The following is a 21131-nucleotide window of genomic DNA, read 5'->3' as shown; positions in this document are numbered from 1 at the left end:
TTTAATGGATAAAAGTTCCATTACGGATGTTTGTCGCAGCCTTGTAGCGTTTTCTTTATTTTCATGGGAAAGTGGGTGAGAATTTACCCTCTGTTACAGCCCTTCAATCCAACAACAGCCGTGATGTGTTACAATCTTTCAATCCAACAACAGCCGTGATCTGTTACAATCTTTCAATCCAACAACAGCCGTGATCTGTTACAATCTTTCAATCCAACAACAGCCGTGATGTGTTACAATCTTTCAATCCAACAACAGCCGTGATGTGTTACAATCTTTCAATCCAACAACAGCCGTGATCTGTTACAATCTTTCAATCCAACAACAGCCGTGATGTGTTACAATCTTTCAATCCAACAACAGCTGTGATGTTACAATCTTTCAATCCAACAACAGCCGTGATCTGTTACAATCTTTCAATCCAACAACAGCTGTGATGTTACAATCTTTCAATCCAACAACAGCTGTGATGTGTTACAATCTTTCAATCCAACAACAGCTGTGATGTGTTACAATCTTTCAATCCAACAACAGCCGTGATCTGTTACAATCTTTCAATCCAACAACAGCCGTGATGTGTTACAATCTTTCAATCCAACAACAGCCGTGATGTGTTACAATCTTTCAATCCAACAACAGCCATGATCTGTTACAATCTTTCAATCCAACAACAGCCGTGATCTGTTACAATCTTTCAATCCAACAACAGCCGTGATGTGTTACAATCTTTCAATCCAACAACAGCCGTGATCTGTTACAATCTTTCAATCCAACAACAGCCGTGATCTGTTACAATCTTTCAATTCAACAACAGCCGTGATCTGTTACAATCCTTCAACCCAACAACAAGCATAAACTGCTACAATTCTTTGCCCCAACAAAAGCCCAGATCTGTTACAATCCTTTAACACAACAACAGCCCTACGACAGTAGCCAACTTTCAGTACAACAATAACAAGAATACATATAAACAATACTCAACTTTTTTTTTTTTAGATTTTTTTCAGAAAAAAAATGTCTTGCATTCATAGCACAAGGATGCAAGTTTTGGTCTATTTTGGAAAAAATGGCCAATTTTTGACTGGCATTATGCAACTAAATAAATAAATAAACAAGAGTAGTGTCATTGAAGCTAAGACATTATGTAGCTTTAGAAATAGGTTAGATAAATACATGAGTGGGTGTGGGTGGGTGTGAGTTAGACCTGCCTGGCTTGGGCCAGTGGGTCTGATACACTGCTCTTTCCTTCTTAAGTGGATGTGTCTTGGACTGCCTAGCATGGGCCAATAGGCCTGCTGCAATGCTCCTTTTTTCTTATGAAAGGCCAACACCAAGTGTTTTCATTATGTATAAGGCTCGTTAAATGGATCTCCAATTTTTCGAAGAACGATCGCCTGACCCAAGTTTTTATTACATATTCAGAGGAAATCAACAACTGTGGCTTATATGCCAGGAACTGTATATCACCTGGAGCATACCTGAAGGGTGTTCTGGGGGTCAACGCCCCCACGACCCAGTCCAGGACCAGGCCTGCTGGTAGATCTGGACCTGATCAACCAGATTGTTACTGCTGGCCGCACGCAAACCAATATATAAACCTGGCTAGTTAGGTACTGACTTTATGTATCTGTCCAGCTCCCTCTTGAAGACAGCCAGGGGTCCACTGGTAATCAGCCTTATGTATACTGGGAGGCAGTTGAACAGTCTTGGGCCCCTGACACTTACTGTGTTGTCTCTTAGCATACTTATGGTACCTAGCTATTGTGCCTATGATTGTAGTTAACTGCATAAAAAAGTCATACTAAATAATCTATGTCTTGATCTTAAGTAACAACATTGAAACATTAGTATTATTCTGCCCAAAATGCCCCACATATTAGTGGCTTTTCTTTGTGTCTAACAATATTTTATTATACATAAACTACATAAGTTGTGCTGCATAGAGCAATAAAAATTGTACTGTATTGTCTGGGTATGACCAAATCAGGAGGTCAGGTCATATAAGGTCAGGAGTTACTTGGTATGTCAGAGTAGAGCAATGCCCTCACTGATTTGAATAATGAACACTTCAGCTTATAAAGTTTCAGACAGACGTTCAGATTACAATCAGCGCTACTTTTTATATACAACTTGACTTATATTTTGTTCATGTAACTAGTCTCCAAGATTTTAACCAATCATTAGGATAATGTGACGTGATATATAATATTATGTGATAATATGATATGTTATATATATAAATATATATAAATTATCATAGGTAGTAGGTTGGTAGACAGCAACCGCCCAGGGAGGTACTACCGTCCTGCCAAGTGAGTGTAAAACGAAAGCCTGTAATTGTTTTACATGATGGTAGGATTGCTGGTGTTGTTTTTCTGTCTCATAAACATGCAAGATTTCAGGTACGTCTTGCTACTTCTACTTACACTTAGGTCACACTACACATGCATGTACAAGCATATGTATACATACCCCTCTGAGTTTTCTTCTATTTTCTTTCTAGTTCTTGTTCTTGTCTATTTCCTCTTACCTCCATGGGGAAGTGGAACAGAATTCTTCCTCCTTAAGCCATGCATGTTGTAAGAGGCGACTAAAATGTCGAGAGCAAGGGGCTAGTAACCCCTTCTGTATATATTACTAAATTTAAAAGGCAAAACTTTTGTTTTTCCTTTTCAGCCACCCCGCCTCGGTGGGATACGTTGAAAGAAAGAAGATATATAAATTATATATATATAAAATATTTATTAATTATTTACCTTAACAGCCTTCTTCTGCTAAGGCAGGGTGAGCCTAAGAAGAAAACCCATTCACCATCACTCATACAATTATTGTCTTGCCAAGAATGTGCTGACATCCCAATTCAAATTATCTTCTGACTGCAACATGTTCACCCCTTATTCAGAGCACAGGCACTGTCCTTCCTACCTCCAGGACTCAAGTCCAGCTAACTGATCTCCTTGAAACCTTTCATGAAAGTTACCTTGCTCACACTCCAACAACACATCCATTTAAAACCAAGCTTCTCCATTCTGTGCTATCTAATACTCTCACACAATCCTGCTGGATGCTCAAGCCTCTAAAACCATTCCAAAGACAACCCCTACTACCCCTCTCATCTTCCATCTTGGATTTGAACACTTCTTCATCCTGTCCCCTCTTCATGCCCAAATCACACTGCCTTATATTTTCTGTTCTGAATTCTCTGTGTAATATTCACGCCATATATTATTTTCAAACATGACATCATCACTGCCTTTAGCCTCCTCGATGCAGTACGTGTATTCAGAAAACCATGACTCCCCCCATATACAGTGGACCCCCGGTTAACGATATTTTTTCATTCCAGAAGTATGTTCAGGTGCCAGTACTGACCGAATTTGTTCCCATAAGGAATACTGTGAAGTAGATTAGTCAATTTCAGACCCCCAAACATACACATACAAACGTACTTACATAAATACACTTACATGATTGGTCGCATTGGGAGGTGATCGTTATGCGGGGGTCCACTGTACAAGTTTTGGTGTTACTCTAGTCTGGTACATTCAATTTTTCAGACTTTACAGATAAACTTTCTTTTCAATCAGCTTTTTTCCTTTATTCAATGGTTTCACCTTAGTTTTTCACAGACCCATTCGCTGACATGTTCACTCTCAAATATCAAACTAATATTCACTTCCTCCATATTCCCTTCCTCTAATATGATATTCGATTTATCATTGCCTAGATTTCTGCTAACCTCATCACCTTGCTCTTTTCTATTTTCTCCTTTAATTTGTTTCATTTACCTACCCTCCCAAATTCGTTCACCAACTTTTGCAACTTGTCTTCAGAATCCTCCAAAAGAATTGTCATCAGCAAAGAGCGAGTGTGATAACTCCCACTATGTACCAGATCTAGCATCTTTTAATCCCAAATCTCTTACAAAAATACTAGCATTCACTAATTTTACATTCCCATACTGTAAGTTAAACAACCATGGAGACATCACATCCCTGTCTAAGTCCTACACTTGGAAATAGTCTCTCTCTTTCTCTCTCTCTCTCTCTCTCTCTCTCTCTCTCTCTCTCTCTCTCTCTTTCTCCTACACACCCTAACCTGAGCCTCACTCTGCATAAAAACTCCTAGCTGCTTTTAGTAACATACCATCTATTCCACACATTTGCAACATCTGCCACAGGGTTCCCCTATCCAATCTCTCGCATGTCTTTTTCTTAATTAATTAGTGCAACAAACAACTTTTTACTCTTATGCAAGTAATCCTCACTTATATGCTTCAAGGTAAACGACTTGGTCTACACATTTGCTACCGTTCTTAAATCCTCCTCCTTCCTCTTCAATCCTATGTTCTGGCTTACCCCAACCCCTTTCAATAATAATTTTATCATAATCTTAATCTAGTATACTCCAGAGGCTTATCCTCCAATAATTCCCACATTCTCTCTTGTCCCCTTTTCCCCTTATACAAGGGAATTATGCAAGCTCTCTGCCAATCCTCTGGTACCTTCCCTTCTATTATACGTGTACTAAACAAACACACCGATTACAAAAACATTAACACTGCTCACCCGTCCCCACTAAAATTCTCCCATCCCTTTAAGATTTGTTTCCCTTAGTGCTATGATATCCAGCTTCTTATCATCTGTACTACACCCACACACATTCAAACAACCCATTTTCAAAATTTTCTTCCTTGTTTTTTTTCATAACTGTACACATATTAGTTGCCTTTTATGACATGGATGGCTTATGGAGATAAAATTATATGCAGTATATCTTTAAATAAAATATCCAGAATGAGCACCATTGTAACACATGATGAATTCAATTAAAATCAACTCTAGAAAAGAAAATTAAAACTTAAGATATCTGTAGTATATTTTCGCCTCACAAAGAGGGTTTCTTCAGCAGAACAGAGTATCTAGTGATAAACCTTACATAACATAACAATACATAACAATAAGCCAGGGACAAAAACCAAGTCAGATACAGGTATGCAACACTCTCGCCTCACACACTGAGTGTCCGTGGTCAATCCCCGGCCAGGTGGACACATTGGGGGTGTTACCTTACACCTGCTGTCCCTATTCACCTAGCAGTAAGTACTTGGGTATTAGTGGACTGGTGTGGGTGGCATCCTGAGGGACAAGACTGAAAGACCACAATGGAAATAAGACAGACAGTCCTCAATGACACACCAACTTTTGGGTTATCCTGGGTGGCTAACCCTATGGGTTAAAAATCTGAACAAATCTTATCTTAGCCTCTGGTTTTCACTTGACCTTGTGAGAGGTGAAATTTGTGACAGCTGATTAATATACATTGTACTATAAACCCTTGATTTAATGGACTAATGGGAGGGAGTGGGTGGCTGGCAATGAGGATAGTAATCGATAAAGATTAAAATGCTTTGCTATGATCATAAGAATAATGGACAATTTAACCATTGTTCATTTAGCGTCCTCTCATTTTTAGTACATTAAAAACTCCTACTTAATAACTCATGTATAATTCTTAATTAGTCTGTAAACATTAGGATTAGTCTGCCTGAAATACCCCACATGCTAGTGATGGAATGAATAATGGTGAAAGTGTTTCTTCTTTGGGTCACCCTACCTTGGTGGGAAATGGCTGATGTGTTAAAAAAATGTAAACTACATTACCTGTATACTACAAAACAGAAATAAATTTATTATTGTCATCTATATTGGCAGTTTGGAGGGATATGTTGTGTATCTTTATATGTGTATGCTTCTAGACTGTTGTATTCTGAGCACCTCTGCAAAAACAGTGATAATGTGCGAGTGTGGTGAAAGTGTTGAATGATGAGGAAAGTATTTTCTTTTTGGGGATTTTCTTTCTTTTTTGGGTCACCCTGCCTCAGTGGGAGACGGCCGACTTGTTGAAAAAACAAAAAAAAAAAAAAAAATTATTAAGGAACGGACAAAGTCCACTGCTTGGTAATCTAGTGACCCAGCAATTATGTCCAGTATTCCTGAAGTCAAGCAACTTAAATATTTACCTTCAATTATAATTACAATGAGATTGCTGTATTAAAAGATCATGTCAGATCATGTCACTAGTCTACATTATACTTCAACATTTTGTGTGATGATGGACCAATAACTAGTAACAATGTGGCTAGTTAAAATGGTCCAAGTCAGACCAAAACATCATATTTTTCATTCTATGTCTGGGTTATTTGTGTATTGTTTCAGTATTGTGCCTTTATATTCTTCATAACCAGGCGCTTTCCACAGGTACTATCACGTGTCATCCAGTCTTGTAAAACTATTATTGTAGCTTGTGGAGATTTTATTTGTCATTGGTTGAAGGGATCATTGCCTGTGAGACCTGGTCTCAGATCAGGTATGGTCTCAGACCAGGTCTGGTCTCATACCAGCTCTGGTCTCAGGCCAGGTTTGGTCTGAGACCAGGTCTGGTCTCATACCAGGTCTGGTCTCAGACCAGGGTTCCTAACTTGTAAAGGAAATACAGGTCTCCCTCAACATTCGCGAGGGTTAGGGGATCAAGAGCCTCGCGAATGTTGAAAAACCGTGAATGTTTGGTGCCCCAATATATTGTAGGGAAATATATTACAATACTGCTTCCTTAACTTGTTGAACCATGAATAATCATAAAATACATGAAAACGTCGTAAATTGTACTAAATATATACATGTTATGCTTTAATAACGTATGTTATTTAATAACATGTATGTTAATAACATGTATGTTATTAAATACCACAGACTCCACCACTGCCTCCACCACTGCGAGTCCCTACTACCCTCCCTCCGACCCCCACAACTGGCAGCCAGCCCTCCCACCACTGTGTGGTGAGTGTTTTGTTTGTTCATTATTTGTTATTAAACTACAGAATAAATAATGTAAACCCATTCATGACTGCATATTGGAATGGCTATTAGGAAAGGTATTAGACGGTGACATCATGTGTTTACTCTTGAACACAGCAAAGAATCGAACATTTCTGCTATTGCTAATAATAACAATAGTAATAATAATAATAATAATAATAATAATAATAATAATAATAATAATAATAATAAATACGATATAATTGAAGAAGGAAATTGTACAAAAATACGAGGGAGTGGTTGACACATCGTCAGTGTGACTTTGTTTATGCTGGAGTGAACATTAGTCTCCCTGCTCTTCCAAACATTTCACAATAATTCAGCGGTTGAGGCAGTGGTATTTAATAACATATATGTTATAAATAATAATAGTACATGTTATTATTAATAACATGTACTATTATTAACATGTATGTATTTAATAACATATATGTTATAAATAATAATAGTACATATTATTAATAACATGTATTATTATTAACATGTATGTTATTAAATACCATTGCCTCAATCACTGCCTCTACCACTCCAGTCACACTCAATCTACAAGCACCAAACACAATGAATTATTGTGAAATGTTTGGAAGAGCAGGGAGACTAATGTTCACTCCAGCATAAACAAAGTCACACTGACGATGTGTCAACCACTCCCTCGTATTTTTGTACAATTTCCTTCTTCAATTATATCATATTTATTATTATTATTATTATTATTATTATTATTATTATTATTATTATTACTATTGTTATTATTAGCTGTAGCAGAAATGTTTAATTCTTTGCAGTGTTTAAGAGTAAACACATGATGTCACCGTCTAATACCTGTCCGAATAGCCATTCCAATATGCAATCATGAATGGGTTTATATTATTTATACTGTAGTTTAATAGCAAATAATGAGCAAACAAAACACTCACCACACAGTGGTGGGAGGGCTGGCTGCCAGTTGTGGGGGTCGGAGGGAGGGTAGTAGGGACTCGCAGGTGGCGGGAAACTTAAATATGATTTAGCGGCTGGGAATTTGGTGGCTGGGAATTTGGCGGTTGGGAATTCGCGAATGTGTGAAGCCCGTGAAAATTGAAAACGTGAATGTTGAGGGAGACCTGTATTAGAGGAATAAGAATTGTTAAGAAACATGAAAAAGGAAAGCTAAACTTGTTGTATAAACAGTTTAGAAAACCAATAAGACGATAAATGAGACACTGGTGCAACATTTGGGTATCTTTATTGTGGAAACGTTTCACCAGCCAGTAGCCTCTTCAGTCCATTACAGAGAAGAATGGTGGAAGATGAGGAGGAGGAATTTGAGGAAATCAGTCCCCGAGTCTGGAGATATGTTCAGTCCATCAGTCTTGATGACTGAGTACTGGACACATTAACGCCAGGCTGAGGGACTGACTACCACTTCTCTCTGCAAAGGACTGATAAAGCCACTGGCTGGTGAAACATTTACACATAGAAAAAAAAAGCACTTAAGTACAGTAGACCCCCGGTTTACGATATTATTTCATTCCAGAAGTATGTTCAGGTGCCAGTACTGACCGAATTTGTTCCCATAAGGAATATTGTGAATTAGATTAGTCCATTTCAGACCCCCAAACATACACATACAAACACACTTACATAAATACACTTACATAATTGGTCGCATTGGGAGGTGATCGTAAACCGGGGGTCCACTGTACTCTACTGTACACCTAATGTAGTACACAGAGTGATATTACAAAAAACAATGAAAATGATGAAACTAGTACAGTATAACCAGCAAACTTTTGCTTGTTATTTTAGAAACTCATTATATCAAGATTCATTATATTGATGGTTTATTCATCATACTGTAATTATTATTAGGATAAAAAAAATTATTATTTTGGTGGCTGGGGCTAACAGACTGGCAAGTGAGTATCAAGATACATAACAACGAGCTTTATTGAGATTTAATAAAGCTCAAGCCTATGCAAAACATCATCTAAAATAAAGTCTTGCTCCACTTTGTGATTTTGTACTTATTTCTTTATTCTTAGGTTAACTTGTAATAAAGTTGGTAGAATTACCGACAATATGTAAAGTAAAAGGACACAAGTGCAACTAATGTGACATTTATTGTGGCAACGTTTCGCTCTCCAGGAGCTTTATCAAGCCATTACAAACAATACATGGACACAGAGGGTATATAAAGGCTCAGAGTGAGGTGAATACTAGTGAGGTACCATTTCGATGTTCACTAGTGAACATCGAAATGGTACCTCACTAGTATTCACCTCACTCTGAGCCTTTATATACCCTCTGTGTCCATATATTGTTTGTAATGGCTTGATAAAGCTCCTGGAGAGCGAAACGTTGCCACAATAAATGTCACATTAGTTGCACTTGTGTCCTTTTACTTTACTTAGGTTAACTTCCTTAAATTTTGGCTAAACTTTTTATCTTAAGGCAATATAAAATTTCCCATTTTCTTGTTTCAGGGTTATTACTTCACATTTCTTGGTTTATAAAAACAATGATTTACCTTTACCAAAGCATCCCTTAAGAAGCAGTCAGGATAACATAGTTTTCTGACCTGTTTACAAACTATAATCTCTGTGACCTAGACAGATATTGTAGTCAGTCACATTCTGTAAAACTGAATCTGTCAGCCAAATACATGAACTAAAACTGTATTGCAGTATTGTGCAATAAAAGTATTTGGTGCAAATTCTCGTGCAAAGAGGCTTTGCTTAACTGATCAAAAACCCTAGAGAGAAATGGTCTAAAACGCTGACATGATGGATGACGAAACCATGCAGAAGTTCATTGGTTTGGAAATCCAGGAGACTTGTGTGAGCACATTAGATCGGGGTGAACAAAGGTTTTTTTTTATGATAATGTGCTGCTGGAATGTAAGCTAACATTTATGGATTCACAGAAAAAGGCTATCTGGATTTGAGTCCTGGAGGTGGGAGGTACAGTGCTTGAACTCTGAAGGAAGTGTGAGGATGATGCAGTAATGTCAGCACATTTCTGGCAAGATGGCAACTGAATGAAGACATTGAATATATTTTATCCTTTTTGGGTCAACCTACTTCAATGGGAGAGAGCGGCTATGTTAAAAAAGCAATTAATAAAAGCCAGAAATATTCAAAATCTACTTTAAAGACTGTACAGTTGGCATCATTAATATGCAAGCATACAAGCACAGTGGTATCTTGAGAAGGCTGTTCGAGTGCCGATACCAAATGAATTTGTTCCCATAAGAAATACGTAAATTAGACTAGTCCGTCTCAGACCCCCAAAAATACACTTAGAAAAGCACTTACAAAAATACACTTACATAACTGTTCGAGTTGGGAGCTGTTCAAAACTCGAGGTACCACTGTTTGTGTGCCTTCAGCAGCCTACTTATTGGCAGTTTCAAGAAGAACAAGAGCAGTTTTTGTATGCAAGACTGTACCCCTTGTTATACTGCCAAGACTGTACCCCTTCTTATACTGCCAAGACTGTACCCCTTGTTATACTGCCAAGACTGTACCCCTTGTTATACTGCCAAGACTGTACCCCTTGTTATACTGCCAAGACTGTACCCCTTGTTATACTGCCAAGACTGTACCCCTTGTTATACTGCCAAGACTGTACCCCTTGTTATACTGCCAAGACTGTACCCCTTGTTATACTGCCAAGACTGTACCCCTTGTTATACTGCCAAGACTGTACCCCTTGTTATACTGCCAAGACTGTACCCCTTGTTATACTGCCAAGACTGTACCCCTTGTTATACTGCCAAGACTGTACCCCTTGTTATACTGCCAAGACTGTACCCCTTGTTATACTGCCAAGACTGTACCCCTTGTTATACTGCCAAGACTGTACCCCTTGTTATACTGCCAAGACTGAACCCCTTGTTATACTGCCAAGACTGTACCCCTTGTTATACTGCCAAGACTGAACCCCTTGTTATACTGCCAAGACTGTACCCCTTGTTATACTGCCAAGACTGTACCCCTTGTTATACTGCCAAGACTGTACCCCTTGTTATACTGCCAAGACTGTGCCCCTTGTTATACTGCCAAGACTGTACCCCTTGCTATACTGCCAAGACTGTACCCCTTGTTATACTGCCAAGACTGTACCCCTTGTTATACTGTCAAGACTGTACCCCTTGTTATACTGCCAAGACTGTACCCCTTGTTATACTGCCAAGACTGTACCCCTTGTTATACTGCCAAGACTGTACCCCCTGTTATACTGCCAAGACTGAACCCCTTGTTATAATGCCAAGACTGTACCCCTTGTTATACTGCCAAGACTGTACCCCTTGTTATACTGCCAAGACTGTACCCCCTTGTTATACTGCCAAGACTGTACCCCTTGTTATACTGCCAAGACTGTACCCCTTGTTATACTGCCAAGACTGTACCCCTTGCTATACTGCCAAGACTGTACCCCTTGTTATACTGCCAAGACTGTACCCCTTGTTATACTGCCAAGACTGTACCCCTTGTTATACTGCCAAGACTGTACCCCTTGTTATACTGCCAAGACTGTACCCCTTGCTATACTGCCAAGACTGTACCCCTTGCTATACTGCCAAGACTGTACCCCTTGCTATACTGCCAAGACTGTACCCCTTGCTATACTGCCAAGACTGTACCCCTTGCTATACTGCCAAGACTGTACCCCTTGCTATACTGCCAAGACTGTACCCCTTGCTATACAGCCAAGACTGTACCCCTTGCTATACTGCCAAGACTGTACCCCTTGCTATACTGCCAAGACTGTACCCCTTGCTATACTGCCAAGACTGTACCCCTTAATATACTGCCAAGACTGTACCCCTTGCTATACTGCCAAGATTGTACCACTTGCTATACTGCCAAGACTGTACCCCTTGCTATACTGCCAAGACTGTACCCCTTGCTATACTGCCAAGACTATACCCCTTGCTATACTGCCAAGACTGTACCCCTTACTATACTGCCAAGACTGTACCCCTTGCTATACTGCCAAGACTGTACCCCTTGCTATACTGCCAAGACTGTACCCCTTGCTATACTGCCAAGACTGTACCCCTTGCTATACTGCCAAGACTGTACCCCTTGCTATACTGCCAAGACTGTACACCTTGTTATACTGCCAAGACTGTACCCCTTGCTATACTGCCAAGACTGTACCCCTTGCTATACTCCCAAGACTGTACCCCTTGCTATACTGCCAAGACTGTACCCCTTGCTATACTGCCAAGACTGTACCCCTTGCTATACTGCCAAGACTGTACCCCTTGCTATACTGCCAAGACTGTACCCCTTGCTATACTGCCAAGACTGTACCCCTTGCTATACTGCCAAGACTGTACCCCTTGATATACTGCCAAGACTGTACCCCTTGTTATACTGCCAAGACTGTACCCCTTGCTATACTGGCAAGACTGTACCCCTTGCTATACTGCCAAGACTGTACCCCTTGCCATACTGCCAAGACTGTACCCCTTGCTATACTGCCAAGATTGTACCCTTTGCCATACTGCCAAGATTGTACCCTTTGCCATACTGCCAAGGTTGTACCCTTTGCCATACTGCCAAGATTGTACCCTTTGCCATACTGCCAAGACTCTTCCCCATGCCATACTGCCAAGACTGTACCCCTTGCCATACTGCCAAGATTGTACCCTTTGCCATACTGCCAAGATTGTACCCTTTGCCATACTGCCAAGACTCTTCCCCATGCCATACTGCCAAGACTGTACCCCTTGCCATACTGCCAAGATTGTACCCTTTGCCATACTGCCAAGATTGTACCCTTTGCCATACTGCCAAAACTCTACCCATTGCCATACTGCCAAGACTCTGCCCCTTGCCATACTACCAAGATTGTACCCCTTGCCATACTGCCAAGATTGTACCCCTTGCCATACTGCCAAAAACTCTACCCCTTGCCATACTGCCAAGACTCAACCCTTTGCCATACTGCCAAGACTCTACCCCTTGCCATAATGCCAAGACTGTACCCCTTGCCATACTGCAAAGACTCTACCCCTTGCCATACTGCCAAGACTCTACCCCTTGCCATACTGCCAAGACTACCCCTTGCCATACTGCCAAGACTCTACCCTTTGCCATACTGCCAAGACTCTACCCCTTGCCATACTGCCAAGACTCTATCCCTTGCCATACTGCCAAGACTCTACCCCTTGCCATACTGCCAAGACTCTACCCCTTGCCATACTGCCAAGACTCTACCCCTTGCCATACTGCCAAGACTCTACCTCTTGCCATACTGCCAAGACTCTACCCCTTGCCATACTGCCAAGACTCTACCCCTTGCCATACTGCCAAGACTCTACCCCTTGCCATACTACCAAGATTGTACCCCCTTGCCATACTGCAAGACTTTACCCCATGCTATACTGCCAAGACTCTTCCCCTTGCCATACTGCCAAGACTCTACCCCTTGCCATACTGCCAAGACTCTACCCCTTGCCATAGTGCCAAGACTCTACCCCTTGCCATAGTGCCAAGACTCTACCCCTTGCCATACTGCCAAGACTCTACCCCTTGCCATAGTGCCAAGACTCTACCCCTTGCCATACTGCCAAGACTCTTCCCCTTGCCATACTGCCAAGACTCTACCCATTGCCATACTGCCAAGACTTTACCCCTTGCCATACTACCAAGACTCTACCCCTTGCCATACTGCCAAGACTCTACCCCTTGCCATACTGCCAAGACTCTACCCATTGCCATACTGCCAAGACTTTACCCCTTGCCATACTACCAAGACTCTACCCCTTGCCATACTGCCAAGACTCTACCCCTTGCCATACTGCCAAGACTCTTCCCCTTGCCATACTGCAAAGACTCTACCCATTGCCATACTGCCAAGACTTTACCCCTTGCCATACTACCAAGATTGTACCCCTTGCCATGCTGCCAAGACTCTTCCCCTTGCCATACTGCCAAGACTCTACCCCTTGCCATACTACCAAGATTGTACCCTTTGCCATACTGCCAAGATTGTACCCTTTGCCATACTGCCAAGGTTGTACCCTTTGCCATACTGCCAAGATTGTACCCTTTGCCATACTGCCAAGACTCTTCCCCATGCCATACTGCCAAGACTGTACCCCTTGCCATACTGCCAAGATTGAACCCTTTGCCATACTGCCAAGATTGTACCCTTTGCCATACTGCCAAGACTCTACCCATTGCCATACTGCCAAGACTCTGCCCCTTGCCATACTACCAAGATTGTACCCCTTGCCATACTGCCAAGATTGTACCCCTTGCCATACTGCCAAAAACTCTACCCCTTGCCATACTGCCAAGACTCTACCCTTTGCCATACTGCCAAGACTCTACCCCTTGCCATAATGCCAAGACTGTACCCCTTGCCATACTGCAAAGACTCTACCCCTTGCCATACTGCCAAGACTCTACCCCTTGCCATACTGCCAAGACTACCCCTTGCCATACTGCCAAGACTCTACCCTTTGCCATACTGCCAAGACTCTACCCCTTGCCATACTGCCAAGACTCTATCCCTTGCCATACTGCCAAGACTCTACCCCTTGCCATACTGCCAAGACTCTACCCCTTGCCATACTGCCAAGACTCTACCCCTTGCCATACTGCCAAGACTCTACCCCTTGCCATACTGCCAAGACTCTACCCCTTGCCATACTGCCAAGACTCTACCCCTTGCCATACTACCAAGATTGTACCCCTTGCCATACTGCAAGACTTTACCCCATGCTATACTGCCAAGACTCTTCCCCTTGCCATACTGCCAAGACTCTACCCCTTGCCATACTGCCAAGACTCTACCCCTTGCCATAGTGCCAAGACTCTACCCCTTGCCATAGTGCCAAGACTCTACCCCTTGCCATACTGCCAAGACTCTACCCCTTGCCATACTGCCAAGACTCTACCCCTTGCCATAGTGCCAAGACTCTACCCCTTGCCATACTGCCAAGACTCTTCCCCTTGCCATACTGCCAAGACTCTACCCATTGCCATACTGCCAAGACTTTACCCCTTGCCATACTACCAAGACTCTACCCCTTGCCATACTGCCAAGACTCTACCCCTTGCCATACTGCCAAGACTCTACCCATTGCCATACTGCCAAGACTTTACCCCTTGCCATACTACCAAGACTCTACCCCTTGCCATACTGCCAAGACTCTACCCCTTGCCATACTGCCAAGACTCTTCCCCTTGCCATACTGCCAAGACTCTACCCATTGCCATACTGCCAAGACTTTACCCCTTGCCATACTACCAAGATTGTACCCCTTGCCATGCTGCCAAGACTCTTCCCCTTGCCATACTGCCAAGACTCTACCCCTTGCCATACTACCAAGATTGTACCCCTTGCTATACTGCCAAGATTGTACCCCTTGCCATACTGCCAAGACTCTACCCCTTGCCATACTGCCAAGACTCTACCCATTGCTATACTGCCAAGACTTTACCCCTTGCCATACTACCAAGATTGTACCCCTTGCTATACTGCCAAGACTCTACCCCTTGCCATGCTGCCAAGACTCTTCCCCTTGCCATACTGCCAAGACTCTACCCCTTGCCATGCTGCCAAGACTCTACCCCTTGCTATACTGCCAAGACTCTACCCCTTGCCATACTGCCAAGACTCTACCCCTTGCCATACTGCCAAGACTCTACCCCTTGCCATACTGCCAAGACTCTACCCCTTGCCATACTACCAAGACTGTACCCCTTGCCATACTGCCAAGACTCTTCCCCTTGCCATACTGCCAAGACTCTACCCCTTGCCATACTGCCAAGACTCTACCCCTTGCTATACTGCCAAGACTCTACCCCTTGCCATACTGCCAAGACTCTACCCCTTGCCATACTGCCAAGACTCTACCCCTTGCCATACTGCCAAGACTCTACCCCTTGCCATACTGCCAAGACTCTACCCCTTGCCATACTGCCAAGACTCTACCCCTTGCCATACTGCCAATGGCAAACAATTGGCCAAATGACTGAAATTTCAAGCTTTAATGACAGGACTTAAATCTGACAGAGAACATATGGAACTTTTTAAACATTTCAGTATTAGAATTAGTTTGCCTAAAATGAATTGCATACTAGTGGCTTCTGTGGTGCCTAACAGTACAGTGGACCCCCGGTTAACGAACTTTTTTCATTCCAGATGTATGTTCAGGTGCCAGTACTGACCGAATTTTTTCCCATAAGGAATATTGTGAAGTAGATTAGTCCATTTCAGACCCCCAAACATACACGTACAAACGCACCTACATAAATACACTTACATAATTGGTCGCATTTGGAGGTGATCGTTAAGCGGGGGTCCACTGTATTCTATTGCAAGTAAACTACATTATTTGTATCATACAAAGAAATAAAAACTGTACTGTACTGTATTAAGTGTTGGGTTCATGACAAGGACATGTCCACCATTCCCAAACAGTTGAGTACCATTAACCCTTAAACAGTCCAAATGTAGATTTATGTTTGCACTGCTAGCACTCCGAACATAGATCTACGCTTGCACCACCAGCACTCCGAACATAGATCTACGCTTGCACCACCAGCACTCCGAACATAGATCTACATTTGCACTGCCAGCACTCCGAACATAGATCTACGTTTGCACCGCCAGCACTCCAAACATAGATCTACATTTGCACCACCAGCACTCCAAACATAGATCTACATTTGCACCACCAGCACTCCGAACATAGATCTACGCTTGCACCACCAGCACTCCGAACATAGATCTACGCTTGCACCACCAGCACTCCGAACATAGATCTACGTTTGCTCCGCTAGTTCTCCAAACATAGATCTACATTTTTTACATTCTTTCAAATGTAAAAAAAAAAAGAAAACATAGATCTACGTTCGGAGCACTAGTGGTGCAAACGTAGATCTATGTTTGAACAGTTTAAGGGTTAAGAATGAATGGTAGTTGATTGATTCTTCTTCTTATCAGTGTCCAGAAGATGTAAGGAGTGCATCAAAAATCAAAGTCAAGATTTATTTCCACATAACACAATGTGTATACATAGATGGGTGACATCTGCTTATACATGCATTAAGCCCCTGGTTATGCAGAGTATTTCAGGCAAGTAATCCTACAAAATATGTATGAAATATGTATGAATTAAGGCAGTAATTCATACATATTTCAGCATCTATGTTTAAAACAAATAGTGGTAAGCATTCTCACTATCCATGTGATGAGTTTATACGTGTGCATAAATATGATGCCTACTGTAGCTTTTAAGCATAGGAAAAACAAGTGGGGATTACAGAAATAGAATTATCGAAGAGAAGAGATCTAAAAGATATAACAAGCTCTAATATCTAGCAAGTCTTTAAAACTTTCAGCCATAACATAGACTGGGAACATAAACCCTTGATGTGACACCCACAGTGTCATTATATATGAAAATTAATTTAATCAGTTGATATTGAAACAGTATAAAATGATGAGAATTTTAATTGTTCCAGCACCTGGCCTAGCTCCAGTTCCTGGCCTAGCAGTGGCCCTTGACCTATCATTGGCACCTGGCCTAGCATTGGTACCTGGCTTAGCACTGGCACCTGGCCTAGTGTTGGCACCTGACCTAACACTGGCACCTGACCTAGCATTGGCTGCAACTGCCTTAGTACACTATTATGAGTGTCTGACCTTGGAATGCTTATGGCTGTTCTGACAGCATATCCACTCCCCACAATAACACATAACAGAGAGACAGCACTCTAAGACATTATAACATTAAGTTGAGCAATAATGTGATTTCAAGGCCACACTTAGTCAATGTTACACTCAAATCTTTACAAAGTTCTTCATAGAACCATCTAGTGTAAGTACAATTATAGTAACATAGGCCTTTCATGATGCAATCAACACATCTTCAGGAGCTTGCAGTGTTGCAGACATAAGTAGGAAGTCCAAGTAGACTCATTCAGAGGAGCAGCTCTAGCTAGCTAGAGACATTACTCTGAACAAATCTACCTGGACTTCCTACTCAATTCTGCAACATTGCATAGTAACATATGTGTAAATTACCCTCCAGGATAACTCAAAAAAAGTGACTTATTTCCATGGGGGTCCTTGCAATATCTTATTATATTATTTTAAGTTACAGTGAGTCGTCTTAAAATCAAGATCAAAGTCAGATGATTTCTGTGGGAAACCAATTACCATTGAGCCAATTGAATGGTCATCATTTAACTAAGGCCCATGTAAGGTGATCTTTCATTAAGAACAAACTAACAACATAATGCTCTGAAATTTGTTGAAGAGGACCTTAGTGTGAGGCCAAACTAGGCAGACATATTTAAGTTTTACTTTCCTTTTCAAAATTAGTTTCAATTGGGTGGATGAATGGATGGATGGATTTGTATATGTATATATTTTGTGATAAGCAGCTGAGACTGGCATCTACTAAATTAAAATGCTACCCAATGCTTGTTTTGCTAATATAAAACGTTGATCTAAATTTAAAAAGTCATAGATCACCTATTTCAAATAAAAACTTCATGTGCGGCAGATAACCAAAACATTGTCGTCTAGCCTTTCATTAGAACAAAAATCTTTTTTTCAAAATTTCAGGCAAGAATGCCAAATACTGCATTGTATCTATCTACACCAAAAATATTCCTTAATATTACATAAAAAATCAAGCTTAGAAACAAATGCCATTTGGAAGAAAAGGAAAATAAAATTGAAAAATACGGAAAGAATACAGAGTAAGATAATCTTAGAAAATATTGATGTGATATGAAATTAAGCTTCCTATGTTGCATACAAAAGACAAACTACGAGAGACCTGAAGACCACAGTACAAACAAAAGTTCTCATGGAAAGAATAAGTCAATAAACATGAAACAACACCAAAATATATATATTATTTAAAGATAAAAATATATATTGCAAATAAAATATAAAATATAACACTGTAAATATTATATAGAATATAAGAATGATCGATAATAAAATAGAAAAAATGCAGAAGGAGAGTTAAAGGTACACGGTGTCTGCGGAAGATGAAAGTAATGGAGGCAAATAAGATGAATAACAATGCTAGACTATTATACCCAAGCTGTAATCCAAAAAACCAGGAAAAAATATTAACGTAAAAAGAAACAAAATCAGCCAAAAACTTACCTATGATTGTACTTTTTTAGTTTTTGTAAACCGTATTTGCCCTCTTGCGAACATTTTGACACGGGAAGGCTCTCTAGGTTGGCCATCAAGAGGTTTATAGATGTCTTGAGTTCTTCCAAGTAGAGCGATTCCATTTCCTTTACCACAAACTTGGGCATCAATTTGCGATTCTGGAGGAGTTACTAATATTTAGTCGATCCCAGTCATGCAATTGAAAAACAGAGCTCAAGTGGCAGCCTTAACAAATAAATTTTAAAAATTGTGTCATTTTTATCATTAGTAATAAACACTAGGAGTCAGTATATATACCAATACAATAGAAAATAAACTCAATGTCAACAATGGCAGTGCTCCAAACAGATATAATTTTAATTTCCTTTCTGAAGGTCATGCTGTAAATTATTTGCATATATATACATATATAATCTTGATATAGAATATTGTAATGTGTATAGTTTTATCATTTCTTAAATAATTATGTAATTCAAGACATAATTAAAGGCATTACAAATTTCTACATACAGTCAATTATAGTTTAAAAAAGACAGTTTTTCCACGATCTATTTTCATGATTAATGTTTAGAACATTTTAGTATACCAAATTAATCAAAAATAGTTAGACTATGTTCTAGATGATGAATGAATTAAACAGAAAATACGCCTGGGTCTTAGCTTGCATGACAATATCAGGAACAATTAACTAGGAGTTGCACATTTTAAATACAAAATCTAAAAAATATAAATAAAGCAAGACAAGCACCAAAATTGTGCCGGAGAGCTCTGGCACTAATGCTTCTTCCAATCTACGATAGTGTAAGATGGAGATACAGGGCGTTTCACTCATAGGAGGCCCCAAGATGGTACTCCTGTAGTTGCAACCGTCTTTGTATATTATGTCTGTAGTAAACGATAACTCGGGGCCCTCCTACTCATAAAAGGCCTTGAGTTATCGAGAAGGAGGCCCCAAGTTATTAAGTAGGAGGCCCTGACTTATCGAGTAGGAGGCCCCGAGTCATCAAGTAGGAGGCCCCGTGTTATCGAGTAGGAGGCCCTGAGTTATCAAGTAGGAGGCCCCGAGTTATCAAGTAGGAGGCCCCGAGTTATCAAGTAGGAGGCCCCGAGTTATCAAGTAGGAGGCCCCGAGTTATCAAGTAGGAGGCCCCGAGTTATCAAGCAGGAGGCCCTGAGTTATCAAGCAGGAGACCCTGAGTTATCAAGCAGGAGGCCCTGAGTTATCAAGCAGGAGGCCCTGAGTTATCAAGCAGGAGGCCCTGAGTTATCAAGCAGGAGGCCCTGAGTTATCAAGCAGGAGGCCCTGAGTTATCAAGCAGGAGGCCCTGAGTTATCAAGCAGGAGGCCCTGAGTTATCAAGCAGGAGGCCCTGAGTTATCAAGCAGGAGACCCTGAGTTATCAAGCAGGAGGCCCTGAGTTATCAAGCAGGAGGCCCTGAGTTATCAAGCAGGAGGCCCTGAGTTATCAAGTAGGAGGCCCCGAGTTATCAAGTAGGAGGCCCCGAGTTATCAAGTAGGAGGCCCCGAGTTATCGAGTAAGAGGGCCCCGGGTTATGACTTACTATAGACATAATATACAAATAAGACAGTTGCAACCACAGAAGTACCAACTTGCGGCCTCCTACAAGTGAAACACCTTGTAGAAATCAACTAAATGATGTAGTAAAAGCATATAAGAATCAATGAATCAGTAAATAAATTCAAACAGGCCAAAATTCAACATGTACAGTATTGGCCACACTAAGAGCAAACTACAAAAATTTGAGGATTATATTTAAAGTAGAATTTTTTACATAATGATCATTCTCTCTCATGTCCATTTCAAGAAGAACCTAAATATTAATGCATATCAACTTGCCCAATTTTATACTAATGGCATTACAGAAATTATAATTTGTGCACAGATTTAGCAGTTTTTGCCTAAAACATAATACTGACATGTAAATATATTCCATCAGGTTACCTAAGCTTAAAAAAATAAACATTAGACAAAAAAAAAAAGAGGCATTTAAAAAGTTGAAGTATTGTAAAAATAACTTAGATTTCTGGGTAACACATAAGGAATACACTTGACATATCTATCATATATTACCTGTAATATAT

General features: G+C 40.7%; 1 protein-coding gene across 20 annotated transcripts in view; it reads right to left on the bottom strand.

The window, feature by feature from the left end:
* Cadps (calcium-dependent secretion activator 1) overlaps positions 1-21131 on the bottom strand; it is a 445541-nt gene that overhangs the window by 274264 nt on the left and 150146 nt on the right. For all 20 annotated transcript variants that reach the window (XM_070104970.1, XM_070104977.1, XM_070104972.1 and 17 more), the window contains one exon: positions 19017-19186. In XM_070104970.1, coding sequence (XP_069961071.1) covers positions 19017-19186 — 170 coding nt within the window. The remainder of the gene's footprint in view (positions 1-19016; positions 19187-21131) is intronic.

The sequence above is a fragment of the Cherax quadricarinatus genome, chromosome 96 (genome assembly GCF_038502225.1).
Source record: "Cherax quadricarinatus isolate ZL_2023a chromosome 96, ASM3850222v1, whole genome shotgun sequence".
Lineage (NCBI taxonomy): Eukaryota > Metazoa > Arthropoda > Malacostraca > Decapoda > Parastacidae > Cherax > Cherax quadricarinatus.
The sequence above is the reverse complement of the archived record's forward strand: the minus strand, read 5'-3'. Positions and strand labels throughout refer to the sequence as shown.